Source organism: Propithecus coquereli, unplaced genomic scaffold (assembly GCF_000956105.1).
Source record: "Propithecus coquereli isolate 6110/MARCELLA unplaced genomic scaffold, Pcoq_1.0 Scaffold281, whole genome shotgun sequence".
In the NCBI taxonomy this organism is placed as follows: Eukaryota; Metazoa; Chordata; class Mammalia; order Primates; family Indriidae; genus Propithecus; species Propithecus coquereli.
This window is the reverse complement of record NW_012148408.1, coordinates 2,885,472-2,901,682: the sequence shown is the minus strand read 5'-3', so window position 1 is coordinate 2,901,682 and position 16,211 is coordinate 2,885,472. Positions and strand designations below refer to the sequence as shown.

The following is a 16,211-nucleotide window of genomic DNA, read 5'->3' as shown; positions in this document are numbered from 1 at the left end:
CGTGGCTCCCTGGCCTAGGAATCCCTCTCTTCCCTTGGCTCCCTGGGAGACTCCCACTCGCCCTTCCTGACCACTCAGCTGTCCCCTTCTCGGGAGGCTCCCCTCAGATGTGGCCTGTTCTCGCCTCACCTCCTGCACTTTGGACAGACCTCCGGCTCTGGCCCACGCCGGCCCCTCCCTGGCTCCTCGCAGGCTGGTATCGCAACTTTACACCCCCCCGCCCCGTGCTGAGCACAGAGCCTGGCCTTATGGGCACTCAGCAAAGACGTGTCAGATGAATAAATAGTGGGCGTTCAGAGGAACAGACGGGCGCTGATCTTCCATGAAAAGCTTCATCTGCTCGGTTAGGAAGGGCAGGACCACATTCACCTCTCCCTGAACCTGCTGTCCATCTTTCCTCGTGGAGCCCACCCAATCCCCCCCAACACACACACCCTGCTAGGAAATTACACTGACCACCTCTCGTGGGCGCCAGGAGCTCTCCTGTCCACAGAGTGCTTCCCCATGCAAGACTGCCGCAGGCTGGACATGCTGCTGTGAGCTGCTTAGATTTTAAAGGGCAAACAGACACTGGGGACGTGTGTGCAAGACAAGGTCCGGACGACCAAACCCATGTTTTCCCTTTTTCTAGATAAGGTCAATGAAGAATATTTTAGGACAGTGCAGCCTTTCTAAGACAATCCAAGAGCAACAGTCAGGAGTCCCAGTCACAGAATATTCCAGTTCTCCCCAGAATCCACCAAGAGAGGACATCTGTAATGAGGCCTATTTTATTATTTTTTAAACTTTATTTTAGAGACAAGGTCGCCCAGGCTGAAGTGCAATGGTACGATTAAAGCTCATTGCAGCCTCGAACTCCTGGGCTCAAGTGATCTTCCCGCCTCAGCCTCTAGAGCAGCTGGGAGTACAGTCATGTGCCACCGCCGCACTGGCTTTAAAATCTGCATATCCCCCTACCTTCCAGCCAAAATACCAGGTTTCAGGGATGACACCTAATTGGTTCACACCATCAAGTATTTCAGGAAACTCACCTACCTGCTTGCTACTCCGTAAAGATCTTTAAGAATAGAAACACCTATATTTGCTGAGTGTTTTCATGGGGCCAAATACTGTTCTAAGCACTTTATGTATATAGTTCCCTGGACCCCTATGACAACCTTATGTAGCAGATCCTATTAATACCCCCGTAGTGCAGAGGAGGAAATAGGGGCACAGAAAAGTTAGCACAGAGCGGGTAGACGACTTGCCCAGCAAGTGGCAGCGCCAGGACCCCACATCCAGGCAGCTGAGCGTTGCCTCTAAACCACGGCTGGCGGCCACCAACCTTCAGCCTCCAGGGGCTGCTCTTCTGCTCAGAAGCAGAATTTATGGACAGAAGCAGTTAAGTGCTGACCCAGGAGAGGCAGGGGCTCCAGCAGTTTCACAGTCCTATACCAAACAGATTTTTAAAGCAGGAAAGAGCCTCAAACAGCACCAGTTCTGACCTCCTTATTGCTTGATTAGGGAACTGAAGCCTAGACAGGGAAAGTAGCAATGGCGGCCATGGAGGGTGTCCTTCCTTGGTGCCTGGGACGCCCCCATCCCTGCAAGCCACCTGTACCAACTCCCACTCCATCACAGCAGGGACTCAGGTCCCACGTGGCCCTCCTGTGCTGAGTGGGCAAATAGGGGTAGGGGTTGGGGTGGCGGTTGAGTCCTGGGAAGCTCTACAGGAGGCACTGCAGCGGGGCAGGGCTCTCTCCAGCCTCAGCTGGGGGAGGGAGCCCAGTGGCTTTGCAGGGACCAATCTCCTCCCAGGGGCTGCCTCACAGGCTTGGGAAGGCTGGGATGGGGGTGGGGTGGGGGGTGCTGGGTCAGGCTCCAGACAAAGAACCACCTGCTCTCCTCCCCTCCCTCCCTCCCCCTACCGGGCTCCCTGTTGTAGCCCTGGTGACTCCTCCAGCCCCCACCCTCACCAGGGCCTGCCTGCCCTGCCCCAGCACAGGACAGGCTCCAGACTGCAGAGAACAAGCTGGAATCAGGCCGAGTCTCATTCTCTGCCAAAACTCTACCTTTCATGGCAGGGCCAGACAGGCCAGACAATGGGGGGTCATGGCTACCCCAATAACGAGGCCCCAGGGATGCCTGAGGATGACTGCGGGGAGGGAGAGGCAGGGATGGCGGCTGCATGGGCTCCACGAGTGTACACAGGACACCTTTCCACCCCTGCCCCAACACCTGGGGAGAGGAGGGCAAGGGCAGGCACTGACTGTGGCCACGGGGCATGGGGGTGAGGGACAGAGAGAGGGAGACAAAGGGAGAAGGAGACGCAGAGACAGCGTGTGTCCCGAAGGCAGGAGAGAGGTGGGCCCCACTGCCCCAGAAGGAAGCTGAGGGGGAGCCAGGGCAGGGCTAACGCAGTCTTGCCTCGGCCACTCACCAGGGTTGGTGTGATCTCACTTACAGGAGGGCTGAGTGGTGGGCCGGAGCAAAGGCAGCCTGGCAGCTCACCAGGCCCAGGGGCTCCGCAACCTGCTCCACTTGCCTGCGCAATTCAAGTGGGCAAAGCTCCCTCAAAGCTGGGCGCACCTCCCTGTCAGGGAAGCGTGGCTGACCCTCTCTGGGCACACCTCTACCCTTTGGTCTCCAGCACAGCCCGCTAAGGGGGATGAGATCACACCAGCCCTGTGGTTTGTTTGGAGCCCCGGAAAACAAGCCCTGTAAATGCAATCGCCTCGTCAGCAATGTGCTGAAGGTCCTGAAGCTCCCCTGCCCCCCGCCCACGTACTCCGTGCCCTGGATTCGCCCACTTTAGCGGGGCACTCAGGATGAGGTCTCAGGCTGGTCTGGGGTGGTAGGGGCAGCTGGAGCAGTGTGGGCTGTGAACAGGCTCTGGGGGAGCCCAGCAGGGAGCACGGCGCTAGGGAGCATCCTGAGCTGCTTCCTGAAAGGAGCCCAGCATGGGGGGGGCTGGCCACGTGGTGGGGGGCTGGCCAAGTCCACATTCAGCTGAGAAGAGACGCTGAGTGGAGGAGAGATGGGCACGGCGTGGAGCCAGCCTTGAAAAGAGCTCCAGAGGCTCTGAAGGACTTTTATTCAATCCCGCCAGTACCCAATACCCAGCCTAATCCCCTAGGTGGCCAGTTCTCCCCAGCCTGGGGCCTCACACACATCCCCCCTCCCCACCTCCCACCCTGGATCCCTTCCTGGGGCACTTAGTCCACGTAGGCTGGGGCAATAACCCACCCAGTTCTCTCCACATTACTGCCATCTGGGCTCCTTCCCCATCTCTGGGGCGAGGGGTAGGGGGAGAGTTCAGGAAGGAGCCCCCAGTTCCAGCTGCTGTGCCATCTTGGACAGTTCATTCAACCACCCTGCCTCAGTTTCCCCATCAATCGAGTAGGAAAAATCTCTTCTCAGGGAGTTGTAAGGGGGGTCCATGCCTACCCCCATGCATATAAGCATGCCATACACAAAGGGGGGCTCGGGAGAGAGAAATCCACGGCCCACACAGCCTACGGGGGCAGCCGGCCTTCTATTCTGAATTCTGTGCAGTCAAGGGACTGATGGGAAATTCAGGGTCAGGATGGGGGCTCCACGTGGTGGGGGTGAGATGGAGCTGGGACCACTTGGATCTGTGCTGTCACCTGGCAACACCTGGCAACACTGGGGAGGAGGCAGCAGGTAGGGAAATCACAGGCCAGGAGATGGGAAGGAACCTCAGTGGTTTCACACTGTGTACTGCATAGTTCCAGGGTCTGTGGGGCCTCCAGGGCCCAGAGGTGGTGGGAGGGGAGTCCCCCAGCCCTCCTCTGGCAGAGCAGCTCCACTCTGAGCTACTTTCTATACTGGCCTTCTGCATACACCGGCTGAGCACTGCCACAATCAGAGTTGATGTGCCGAATGTTTGCTATGTATCAGGCGTGACCTCACTGAAACCTCAGGCCACCACACATCCTGGTTTGCCTGGGACGGTCCTGGCTTATACCTGTTGTCCAAGCCTAATTATTAGCAATGCCCCCTTCACTCTCAAAGTGTCCCAGTTTGGCTGACAAATTGTGTGGTCCTCCCCTATTTAAACCTTACGGTAACAACACTATTTGTTAGCTCCATTTTACAGGGGAAGAAACTGAGGCCCCGAGAGCTGCGTTGCCCACGTTTGAACAGCTGGTCATTGGAGCAGATGGACTCACACCCAGGCAGAGGGACCCAGAGCCTGCGCTCTCTCCCCTCATTAGGATGCTGTGGCTAAAAAGAGTTTGAGAGATCCCAGAACAATCCTCTTATCTGTTCATCTAACACATGTTTACTAAGGGTCAACTGTGGCCTAGACAGCACACCCATTTTATGAGGAAACGGGGCCAGAGAACAAAATGAGCAAAAGAAGTTAGCCCAAGGTCAGAGAGCAAGTCAGAGGTCGAGATGGAAATAGTTCAGGGTTCCTCACTGGGGTGGCTGGCCCCAGCCTTGCTCTCCCTTGCTGTTCTGTCCTGTTTGGTTGTATGAAACACAGCCCCTGGCAAAAGGTGTCCCAGTGTGTAGAACACCAGGCCCAAGATGGCATGTGAAATGAGGATTCTGTGGTCCCACAGTTTGGGAGACCCTCTTTGAGGGGGACGATGCACAGAACCACACTGAGGGCTCTGCAAGGTCTTACAGTGGAGAAACCTGTCTGATTTTGTTCAACCCATCAACCTTATTAGGCCTTAGAGCATAGTATTTTTTCACAGTAATACGGTGGAACACTCGGGGAAAAAAGCATGCGTCCACAGTCCAGTCATGTTTCCCTTCTGTGAAACCCGCCCCTTTGCTGGCAGTTCAGAGCCAGCGTTTCGCTTCCATCTTATGAGTGGCACTGGCTCTCAAGGCAGCTGACACTTTGCTGGAGTCCTCGGCAAAGCTAGAAGTCCGTGGGATCCAGGCCCAGCCGGAGGGTTGACTGGGGACACCGGGCCCCAGGAGAGGCGGAGGACTCAGAGACCGGCCTAACGGCTGCTGAGCTGAGCTCTCAGGGAACGCACCCGCTGGCGCTGGGATTTGCCGGCTCAGCACCCAGGACAGCAGCACTGCTTCTCCTGCAGCCCAGAGCCGGCCAAGGCTCCCAAAGTTACCCCGCAGCAAGGAAGAAGGGAACACGTCTATTTTATACCTCGCATGTATGTGCGATTTTCACACACTGCATTTCCAGGACAAATACACGTCTGGTCCCTGTTCCCAGTGCTTGAGTCCTCTCCCTCAGGGGACGCACTCCCTATCCGTGATCTGGGAAGGCCCAGGACCTCAGTGACAGGTGTGAACACTCTTAAGGACCCAAAGGCAGCACCCAGGGCCAATAAACCAGCTGCCATGCCAGTGAAGACCTCTTGGGTCGGGAAGGTGGGGACCTGGGATGTAGAGCAGGTTCCCATCCGGGTCCCCAGATCTCCTCTCTGTCCACCAAGGCAGAATGAGCCCTGGGAAATGAACACAGGGCGTGTGTGCTGGAGGCAGCTGTCCCTCCCCACTGTGGCGGGGGCTGGGCGGGGGTTACCATGGCTCATCTGCTGGCTCCTTGCATCATTACCCAGCTTCTGAGCGCAGCGGAATTAAAGAGGCTGCCCAGGGCTCTAAGGCTCAGCAGAGCTGTCCCCACCCAACAGCCAGAGCCCACCAGGGAACTCTGGCCCATTCATGGATATTTACGGCCCCATAAATTAGGTCCAGGCTGCAGCTGCCAGGGTCAGGAGGGGAGGTTATGGGAGCAGGAGCTTTCTCTTCCAATTCTCCTTTCTTGCAAATGAGGATGCTAATTCGCCGCATGGAGAAAACCACCTTACACTCTTCCCTTGACCTTTTGATACCGACTTTCACAAATATTTTATTGTTTCTACTCTCACACCAACCTAGAGTAATTTAGTCCCATTTAACAGATATGGACATTGAGGTACTCAGAGACATGCCACCTGCCAAGAGGCACTCCCAGGGAGCAGAACAGGGCACCATCTGGCCTGCTCCAGCTGGGGCTGGGAGTGGATTTTCAAAGACCTCAAGCCACCATGGGAAGGAGAACCTAAAAACCAGGTTCTGACCCCTCCTGTCCTCCAGCCTTCCCAGATGGAGACATGCGGGGGCCCTGCGCTCTCTGCTCCCCCGGGATCTGGCCGGGCCAGGCTCCTGACAGCTGGAGAAGTGTCGGTGATGTCAGGATTCCCAGTTGTACTGTCTCTGCTCTTTCAGCTGCCACCACAGGGGTCTGCGGGAGGGCAGCTCAGCCCTCTCAAGGGGCTTCCCCCAAGCCCCAAGCCAGGCTCCTGGGCACCCACTCCCATAAGTCAAACAGGAATCCCAGGATGGGGCTGGCAGGCTGCGCAGGGAGCCACAGCACTTCCCTGAGCAGAGAAGCCGGCATCCTGGCCAGAGTCCAGGCTCAGCGGCTGGACAATCGGCGTGATTCCAGAGAACCACCTAGCTCTCCCGACGCCTGGGCAGGGAGGGGGAGAAAAGACCTCACGCCTTCTCTGGAATGCAGGAAGCTGGGGTTGGGTGGGCAGTGAGGGGTGGGGGACTGCCTCTTTCCACCCTGACAGCCACCCCTAGGAGACCCTGCTTCTCCTCCTTCAGCACCCCAAGCCCCCCAGCACACAGACTCCCCTCCCTGTTCCAGGACCGGCCCCTGCCTTTGCCACACCACAGGCTCCGAGGGGGCATTGGAGGCTGTGACTCAGAGGCGGGCCCCAGGGTACCCAGAATGAGCAGACCTAATGCCCATGCTGACTCATCCGCCCAGCCCGACACAGCTGCCTGGGGACAGAAGCCATGTCCCAGCCATAAAGCTCAGGAGTCTCAAGGGAGTTGCAGGCAGGGGGAGGGGAGTGGATGTGAGCAGGGAGGGAGGTCTGCCATCTGCCCCTCTCTCCCCTGCAGCCTAAATCCTGGCCCCTGCTGCTTCTCCTGGAAGCCATGAAAGGGTCCCTCTGGCCCCCTCAGAGAGAGCTGAGAGACCCAGGGAGGAGAGGAGGAGGGCACAGTGCAGGGTGGGTGGGATAAAGGGGCACTAAAAAGCTCCTTCACCTCCGTGGCCCTTCCACCTAGCTTCAGAAGCCACCCAGAAGCCTTGTGGGCAAACACACAGAACTGCTGTAGAGGGTCCTCCTTTGCTCTGTGTCTTTGGACAAGCCCTGCCCCCTCAGGCCTCAGTTTCCTCCTTTGTAAAGAAGAGGCAGCACTACTCCCCTCACAGCCTTGCTGACAACGAACGGAGATGCACGCAGCCCGTCAACCTGTGCTCCCTCAAAGGAATATTTACTGACTCAACCTGTACCTTGCTTCAAAAAAGCCAGGGCAGTGGGGATGGGGCTATCCCTAGTTGCTCACAGCTCAAGACACACATGGACTCATTTCCATATCACAAGATGGTGCCCTGGACCCAAATCTCATGATCGATCACCAGCTAAAGGTCCAGCAGGAATTCTCCAATCGGAACACCAGAGAGGAGCAGGGCTGGCCCAGTCCACCTGGTGGCCAGATGCCTCATCTTCACCCTCCGCCACGCACACGCTCCCCAGGCAGCCTTTGTCCAAAAATGTCTCTCCTTTCTCTCTGGAAAGTTCAAGGGGAAGGTAGCTTGATATGGTAGAAGGAACCCAGACTGGTGATCTGGACACTTTGATTGAAGATCTAGGTCTATTATACGTCAGTGCCCTTTGTCAAAACAGTTTTTATTTCTTTAAATTCCAGTAACATTCAACAGTATGTATCAGGTGTTCACCATATACTGTGCCAAGGACTATACACACACCGTCCCATCTTCACAACAACGCTGAGGGGAAGGTGTCATTCTAGCCACTTTACAGATGTGAAAACTGAGGCCTAAAGAGGTTACCTGGCTCACCCATTGTCATGCAGCGAGTAGGAGCAGAATTGGGACTTAACCCAGATGTGTGTCCTCTCTACCTGCCTTAGTTATTCGGGGTACCAACTAAGCGAATGGGAGTCTGCAGGGTCTGGGGGCAGGAACACAGTTCAGACAGAGAGTAAAGTTGGGCTCTGGTGCCAGCTCTGACACTATTGCAATAAGTGACCTTAGCAAACCACTGACTTCTGTTTCCTAATTTGCAAAATGAGCAGATTGGGCAAGATGCTTCCATCAACCTTCTAACAACCCATGGTCCTTGAGGTGGCAGCAGCCACACGGTGGCAGAGGGGCCACCATGAATGTGGTAACACCACGGTCAGAGCCTGCTCCTGGAGAGGTTATTTTAACCCAAGACAATGCATGCAGGGCTGTAGTTCGACCTGTCATTCACTCACACGTGTGTGTACCTATTGTGTCAGGCAGGCAGCCAGGCAGCATCCCATCTCGGATCCCTTGGCCCTACTGCCCAACGCTATCAAATGCATTCTGGGGAGTGGTCAGGGATAAAGAGTTAACTCCAGCATGACTGATGGGGTCAGCGGGGCAGGAGCAGGGCAGGCAAGCTGGCTTTGTGGTGGAAGGAAGTGCACAGCCTCGAGTCCTGGAGGCCACCTGATAAGGGAATGGGGCTGCAGAGTCTGAGCGAGGCCTCCAGTTAAGCCCATGGCTTTGTCCCTCTCTGGGAACTCCGCTCTGCTGGTTAATCGTGTGTTCTGGGGGCCGTGGTCAATGCTACTGTCTCTGGGGCAGGTGTTTTCTCTGAGGCTCCTTGCTAATCCCTTCAGCGGTCTCATCCAAACCTCTTTTCAGCTCCTAGAACTCCAGTAAGCCAGCTTGCAGGACTACAAATGAGGCGGGTGTCAGGGTCAGCAAAGGAAAGACTTCCAGGCTGGAGGGAAGGGGGCTGGGCAGGGGAGTCTCTGGGGGAAAGGAAGCAGAAAAATCCTCTGGGCTCAGAAGTGGCTCTTTCTCGAGGAGCTGCCTTCCCTGCAGGAGCCTGGATCTCAGAAGTGGTCTGTGTGTTTCTCCCGGCAAATTCTGATTCCCAGTCAAGAGACATTTGTTGAATGTCCACCGGGAATCGACTATTGCACAGGGAACTTCCACTTGCATTTAATTCTCACAGTCACCCTGGAGTTAAGGATTATCACCCCGGGACCAGGCGCAGTGGCTCATGCCTATAATCATAGTACCTTGGGAGGCTGAGGTGGGAGGATTGCTTGAGCTCAGGAGTTCAAGACCAGTCTGAACAAAAGCGAGACCCCATCTCTATAAAAAATAGAAAAATTAGCAGGCCATGGTGGTGCATGCCTGCAGTTCCAGCTACTTAGGAGGCTGAGGCAGGAGGATCGCTTGAGCCCAGGAGTTTGAGGTTGCTGTGAGCTATGATGACGCCACTGCATTCTAGCCCAGGTGACACAGCAAGACTCTGTCTCAAAACAAAAAATGAATAATAAATAAAAATAAAGATTATCATCCCCATTTTACAGAGAAAGAAACTGAGGCTCAGAGAGCTAATGTAACTGCTTCCAATCACAAAGTTGGTAAGACTTGAACCCAGGTCTACCTGACTCCAAATCCAAGGTTCTGCCCCCAGCGGCCCACCTAAGCTGTCCCATGTTCTGTTTGTAGCACATGTTTATAATTGCAGTGGGATAGTCAATACCCGTCTGCTTTCCTTCTGGGAAATTAACAAGACTGGCCTCTCTTTTTAGGGTCTAGGAAATGCACACTCCCCATGAGAAGGGGAAAAAGAAGATACAATCAGGTTACTTTCAAGTCTTCCTTTTCTCTCTTGTTCTTTTTTTTTTTTTTTTTTTGAGACAGAGTCTTGCTCTGTTGCCCAGGCTAGAGTGCTGTGGCGTCATCCTAGCTCACTGAAACCTCAAACTCCTGGGCTCAAGCAATCCTTCTGCCTCAGCCTCCCAAGTAGCTGGGACTACAGGCATGCACCACCACGCCCGGCTGGTTTTTTCCATATTTTTAGTTGTCCGGCTAATTTCCTTCTATTTTTAGTAGAGACGGGGTCTCGCTCTTGCTTAGGCTGGTCTTGAACTCCTGACCTTGAGCGATCCTCCCTCCTCAGCCTCCCAGAGTGCTAGGATTACAGGCATGAGCCACCGTACCTGGCCATTGTTTTTTTGAGCTTGAAAGCAATTGTGCTTTGTCAACTTAACAAAACTCTGCTCCAAACCCTTTTTGCTCACTAAGCATTTGGAGATCTTGGAGGCATTTTAAGGGTGAACCTGGAAATAGCTTTTCCAACCCACGAAGCCCAGTCCCATATTTGCCAGTGACCCACTGTTTGGCCTTTGATCAAAAAAAAAAAAATTTTTTTTTTTTGAGACAGGGTCTTGCTCTGTCACCTGGGCCTTAATCAAATATTTGACCTTGGATCAAAGCTCCCTGGGATTCAGGAAGAGACTGAGATTGAGACTGTCAAAGCATAATCTGAAAAAGAGGAGCTTGTCAGAAACCTATGGAACAAATATAAAGCAATAACTAAAGGGTACATTACCTGTGCAAAATATCAGTGGCATAGATCAGAAATAAAAAACCCAGCTACGAATAAAAATTTACCAATTGACAACATTTCTCGAAAGATGTATAAAGAAAGCGTTTCTTAGTAAGAGATGGACAAGAATAAAATCCAGATGGGGTAGAGGATTATATGATTTCTTTTATCATAGCAAAAGTAGTAGGAAATAGAGGGGCATATTTATGAGATCTGGAGAGGGATGGAAACTCTCTCAGGCCTGAAGCAACAGGAAGAATCAAGAAGGAAAAGCCCAACAGATTTGATAGAAAAATAAGTTATTTTTACCATAATATTACACTATGACAACAGATTGATATTTATGTTAACTTTAAAATATATGTAAATATTGGCCTGGCATGATGGCTCATGCCTGTAATCCTAGCACTGTGGGAGGCTGAGGCAGGCGGATCGTTTGAGCCCAGGAGTTCGAGACCAGCCTGAGCAAGAGTGAGATCCCGTCTCTACTAAAAAAAAAAAATAGAAAGAAATTAGCTGGACAACTAAACATATATATATATATAAAAAAAATTAGCCGGGCATGGTGGCGCATGCCTGTAGTCCCAGCTACCCGGGAGGCTGAGGCAGTAGGATCGCTTGAGCCCGGGAGTTTGAGGTTGCTGTGAGCTAGGCTGATGCCACGGCACTCTAGCCCAGGCAACAGAGTGAGACTGTCTCAAAAAATAAAAAAAATTAACAAATAAAATAAAATATATGTAAATATAAAGGAATAAAAAAAATTTAAGTAAATATTTAGGAAAACCATCAAGATCCCAGATATATGAAAAGATAATTCCGTTGAGGAGAAGTTAAAATAGGAAACGAACACATGGAACATCAGGGGTTGAACTGACGACCTACAGGTTTCCTGCCTGCGGTAACTTCTGGGCCCCATGGGGAAGAGGTGGGAGAGTGAGGAGGGATGGCGTGGCTTGGCCCTGCTACACCCCTGCTTGAGCAGACCAAACGCCAAAACACCAGATGGGCCAGGGAAACTTCCAAGGGACTGGGTCACCTGCTTTTTTCACCTCCAATTCCCACAAAAGGCATCCCGGCCATTTAGTTGAAGCATGACCACATAGGATGAACAAGACCAATGTCATGGCTTCAAGCCCATGGGGTCCACTTAGCTTCATTCTGGGTCAAAGTTACTCCACATACTGAAGAACCAGATGGCAGAGAGGGATTGGTCCAATTCCATCCCTAACGCCTAGAAAACAGATCCCAGTTTGAAACTGGGTGACCACTGGTGTCTGCTTGACCCAGGAAGGGAGGAAGGACATGCCTCCCATTCACGGACCTCTGGAAGGTGAACTCCGGAGCCACATTTGCTCGCACGGACTCTGACAGGTGTCATGTCCTATTACCACAGTTTGACCTGGTAGGGCTGCCCACTTCTGTATGAAATGTTGGGCAGGCTGCCTCCCCCTCAACCAAACTTTTCTCTCCTAGATCTACCAAGTTCACCAATCACCAAATCCTACGTTTAGGCAGGCCCAGAGGACGAAGCAAAACGGATAAAACACTTCAGCTTTCGGAACAACCTGGCACCCTTCCAAGGTCACGTGTCCATTTGCGAAGCTTCATACCTACTCCTCCTTCAGCCCTACAGGGGGAGCGGTCCAGGGACGGCTCAACAAAGTAGGGGGCATGAAGGCAGAGGGACGAGACACCTGCCAGAGGTCAAACCCACACTCAGGAGCAGCTCTCCTCTGACACCAAGCACCAAAGGAAGGAAGATGATGGAAAAGTCTTCTAATGCCGCCTCAGGGATGGGGAGTAGACATCAGGCAGAACTTATTGTAAAAAAAAATTGTCCAGAGTAAGTTTTGGTAGTTTCTTTCCTAGAATTAATCTTTTGTCTGTCCAGAATGGTTGGGCCTCCCAGAAGCAGGGGGATGCTCTTTGTGACACCCAAGACCTCCCGCCAGTTGGAAAAATTGGATTTTGCAGACCACTGGCTAATATTATGTGCTACGTGTTCTCTCTGCTCCCTCGAGTTCCAAATTCTTCCTACTAAAGTTCGCCTCCATTCACTCAAATGGTTTATTTTAAAATGTAAACACACACCCAGAAGGACTGGCAAAGGAAATTAATCAAATGAGAAAGACACAGACAGAGGAAAAAAAAGAATGATACACTTTGTTCTAGGTTTTCCTTCTAAATCTGGCAGGAGGTGTGAAGGGCTGGCAGCTTGTTGGTAGTGGCAGCAGTGGCGGCAGCGGGTCCCCTCCTGCCTCGGGGCGTCAGGCCAGCAGCTGCTGCGCTCTCAGGAGTGGAGGGGGAGTGGGTGGCACTCAGGCGCCAAGGGAGAGACGCTCTATCCTGTCGGGACAGGAGCTGGTAGATGCTCCTCCAACCACAGCCAGGCCTCGTGGTTAATGTGGGTGACAGCCCCAAGCGCTCGCCCCAGGCCTCTCACACTGCACTTCCACGTCTTCAGTCCCACTCGGGCATCTGCATTTGGCGGACTCCTCAAATGGAACCTGCCTGAAACCGAAGTTGTCATTTTTGCCAACCCCTCCCCTCACCACCGACGTTCCCTTTCCCGCCTAGGTTCAGAATCTCAAAGCTAGACATGGAGTTCTTCTCATCTATTTAGGTCTACTGGGATCTTCGAGTTCTCCTACCACCGTGTTCCTCTACCTTTCCATTCTCATTGTCACCTTCCAAGTCAAGGTCCCTGTCCCCATTCACTGCTGCAGGCTCCTGGCTAGTTTCTCTCATCCTGCAATCCATCTCACCCCTTCCCACCGGCACACAGGAGCTTTCTGAAACATGGCTTAGACCTCCTAACAACCCTGCTAAAAAACTTCCAAAGGCTTCCCCTGCCTGCAACAAAGGTCTGGTTCAAGCTACTTTTTCAGCTTTGTCTCCTCCTCCAACCCAACACATTCCCTCTGGCCCAACCAGACCAGTCTCTTCAAGTGGCACAAACTTCATGGCACAATCATTCTCACTCGAGGACTGCAGCACTCACTATCCTCCCGTGGGACGAAGAGGGAGAAGGAAATACACAACAGCACCCAACATGAGTACCAACCAAAGAAGAGAACCATTTCCTCGCTGAAGGTCAAATGTCCATCTCCAGATTCAAAAGCCAACACTTGGCACTCCTGACGCCATTTCTTCTACCTATGCTCCAGGCATTGCAAATAATCACACGCTATTTCCCCTCTGTGACCTCCCAGCACTCTCCCACCCGTACCTCAGAATTAAAGAAACAAAATCAGCCTTCACAACAGCCCATATTGTGAGTCATCCCCCGCCCCCCCAGAATGGTAGAGATTTACTTCAGTGGTGGCCACGGTGGAGGTAGAAAGGCAGAGGGATTGTCAACCCAAGCCCTTGCCCCCTGCTCTCCAGCCCCCTACTGCAATTGCCTGGCAGACAGAGAATTTCCCAGGCATTCAATGCATATTGTCCAATTTCTACAAGGTATAAACCCAGCTCTGCTGGAGTTAGAAGGAGGAAGGGGGGAGGGATCCTCTCAGGGGTGCCCATCGCTTCCTCCTGATACCTGGAGAGCAGTGCCATTCAGCCCCAGAGATGCACTAAGCCACACCCCCAGCCCACGTCACCATCTCCAGAGCGTAGAGCGAGGGAAGCCCACGCAAGCAGGGAGACTGAGACTGATTTCAGGGGGAACTGGAAGGAAGAGGGGGATTTAACTGCTCACATACCTGATCAAACAGGACTTTCCAGTGCTGGTAGAGAGGAAGGCCATGCAGGAGAGGAAGAAGAGGGGAAAAGAAAGAAAGACACACTTATCATCAAAATCTCTGCAGCCCCCTGATGTTTCTGACATAGCCTTCCAGCTGCTGCCCAGGAGTCACCACCAGGCTCAGGGACTGGCCACAAGACACGGGGGAAAACCTGGGAAGAGCTCCCCAAATGACTGAGCAAAGAGACTCACAGTAGGGGATGGGAGAGGGGGGTGCTCCTAGGGACTGCGAGGTGGGTGTTCCTGGTTCTGGGACAGGCAGGCAAGGGATGAGAACATGGGTGATTCTCAATAATTACCAAATAAAGACATCCAACGATGTCCAAGCATCTCTAATAATTCCTGCTGCCTAAAGCCTATGTCCATGGCTACTCCCAGGCCTCGGAATGCATGCCCAGGTGCAATTCCCGAAGACCCTGCTGCAGCGGGTCTCGGCCTGCTGGGGGCCAGAGATGTCTATTCAGGAGAACTAACCCCTGTATAAACACTAACATTTTCTTGCAGGGTTTTTTTTTGGGGGGGGGGCTTCCGAATGCGCGGAAACCTACCCCTTCTCTTCCAAGACTGAGTCTAAATGGTGAGTACATGAGATTCTACGAGGGGTTCAGGACCAGAAGGAAGTGACAGGTTTAACCACAGAAGCCAAACAGAGAAGATCTTAGACTGCCCGCAGCCCCATTTAGACTTTCCAGCTTTGGTTTTGTAGGTTGGGGGGCCTGGTTTCACTTCCATCTCTTCACCCCGAGGGAGGGATGGGGCAGGGCAGGGTGTCTGTCCAGTTTTTCACCTCTGTTTGTAGGTTAACCCCGGGAGGGAAAAGCTTAAGAAACTCCAGTTCCCAGGGCTTCCCAGTGCCGGCTCCGCCGATGGCTCCCGGGCCGGAGGGATGGAGACCTGAGCAGCAGACGGCGGGGAGGCTCTCGGGCAGCCCCCACCCCATCCTCGCCCAGGGGACCGTCCCTGGCCCCCGCGCGGTCTTGGACTCCTGAGGCCCTTCTGGGAGCAAAACGGCTCCCAGCACTCCTCCTCTCCCTGCTCCGGCCGGGTTCAGGGACAAGGACCAGCGTGAATTTCAATCAGTGTCGCGACAGGGCAGGTGCCGGGCGGGGGCCAATCCCGGAGCCGAGAAGGGGGTCGCCAGACTGGTCTGCGCTGCCAGGGACCCGGGACTCTGCGGCGCCCGCTCCTTCCCCGGCTCGGAGAGCCCGCAGGTTGCGAGTGGGAGGGGAGGGGGAGTCACTGCTGTGACGCCGCCGCCTCTGCGGGAAAACGCCGTGTCCCGGGCACTGCACCAGCGGCGGGGAGCGGGCTCCCGTGGCCAACGGGTCCCCGGCGCAGCAGCGGGGGCTGGGTCCCGCAGGGAAGCCGCGGGAACCCAAGCGAGGAGGGGCTGGAGCGCGTGCGTTTCGGGGAGACCGGTCCCTCCGCCTCCCTCCCTCCCGCGGGGACCCGGCCAATCCGGGGCGCTCCCGCATCACCTTGAAACCTCCAAGTTGCCCCGGGGGGCGGGACGGGGGGCAGTTCTCTCCCCGGTGCCCCCCAGAAAGTTTGCCCGGGCTGGGGAGGGAGCACTCACGTCCTCCGGCGCCGCGGGCAGCCGCTCCTCGGCCTCGGGTTCCAGCTCCTCGATGCGCTCCGCCTCGGCGCAGGCGGCCACTGCGGGGCCCGGGCTGGGGTGCTCGCCCATGGCCGAGGCGCGGTCCAGGGGCGGCCGGCGGCTGCGGGGCTCGTCCCGGGGCGCTGGGCTAACTTTGCGCCTGGGCGGCCGCGCCGCTCGGGGGGCTCGGCCCGTGCCGCGCCGCCTCCGCGCCAGCCCTGCCGCCCGCTCCCGCCCCCATGGCCCCGGCCCCCGCGCCGCCGCCGCCCGCCGCCGCCTCCTCGCAACCCCGGGACACCCGGCCTCTCCGCCGCCAAACTTCTCCGCGCTCGCGGCCCCGCCGGCCTCCGCCTCCGCCCCGGCCCCCGCGCCCGGCTCCGAGGCGAGGGCGCCCTTGGGCCGGCCCGGGCCCCGCCGCTGCCCGCGCTCCCTTCCCGCTTCCCGCGGCCCCCGCGTCTCCTCCTCCCCGCGGACTCCTCGG

The 16,211-nt window shown here is 55.0% G+C and overlaps 1 protein-coding gene across 2 annotated transcripts in view; it reads right to left on the bottom strand.

Moving 5' to 3' along the window:
- Nucleotides 1-15,828, bottom strand: part of RHBDL3 (rhomboid, veinlet-like 3 (Drosophila)) — a 41,369-nt gene extending 25,541 nt beyond the window's left edge. The window contains exons 1-2 of one of the 2 annotated variants that reach the window (XM_012648349.1): nucleotides 15,710-15,828; nucleotides 14,093-14,116 (exon numbers count right to left, since the gene is read on the bottom strand). In XM_012648349.1, coding sequence (XP_012503803.1) covers nucleotides 14,093-14,116; nucleotides 15,710-15,820 — 135 coding nt within the window. In that variant the 5' untranslated portion in view covers nucleotides 15,821-15,828. The remainder of the gene's footprint in view (nucleotides 1-14,092; nucleotides 14,117-15,709) is intronic. The other variant, XM_012648350.1, reaches the window with a different exon arrangement.
- Between the last annotated feature and the right edge of the window lie 383 nt (nucleotides 15,829-16,211).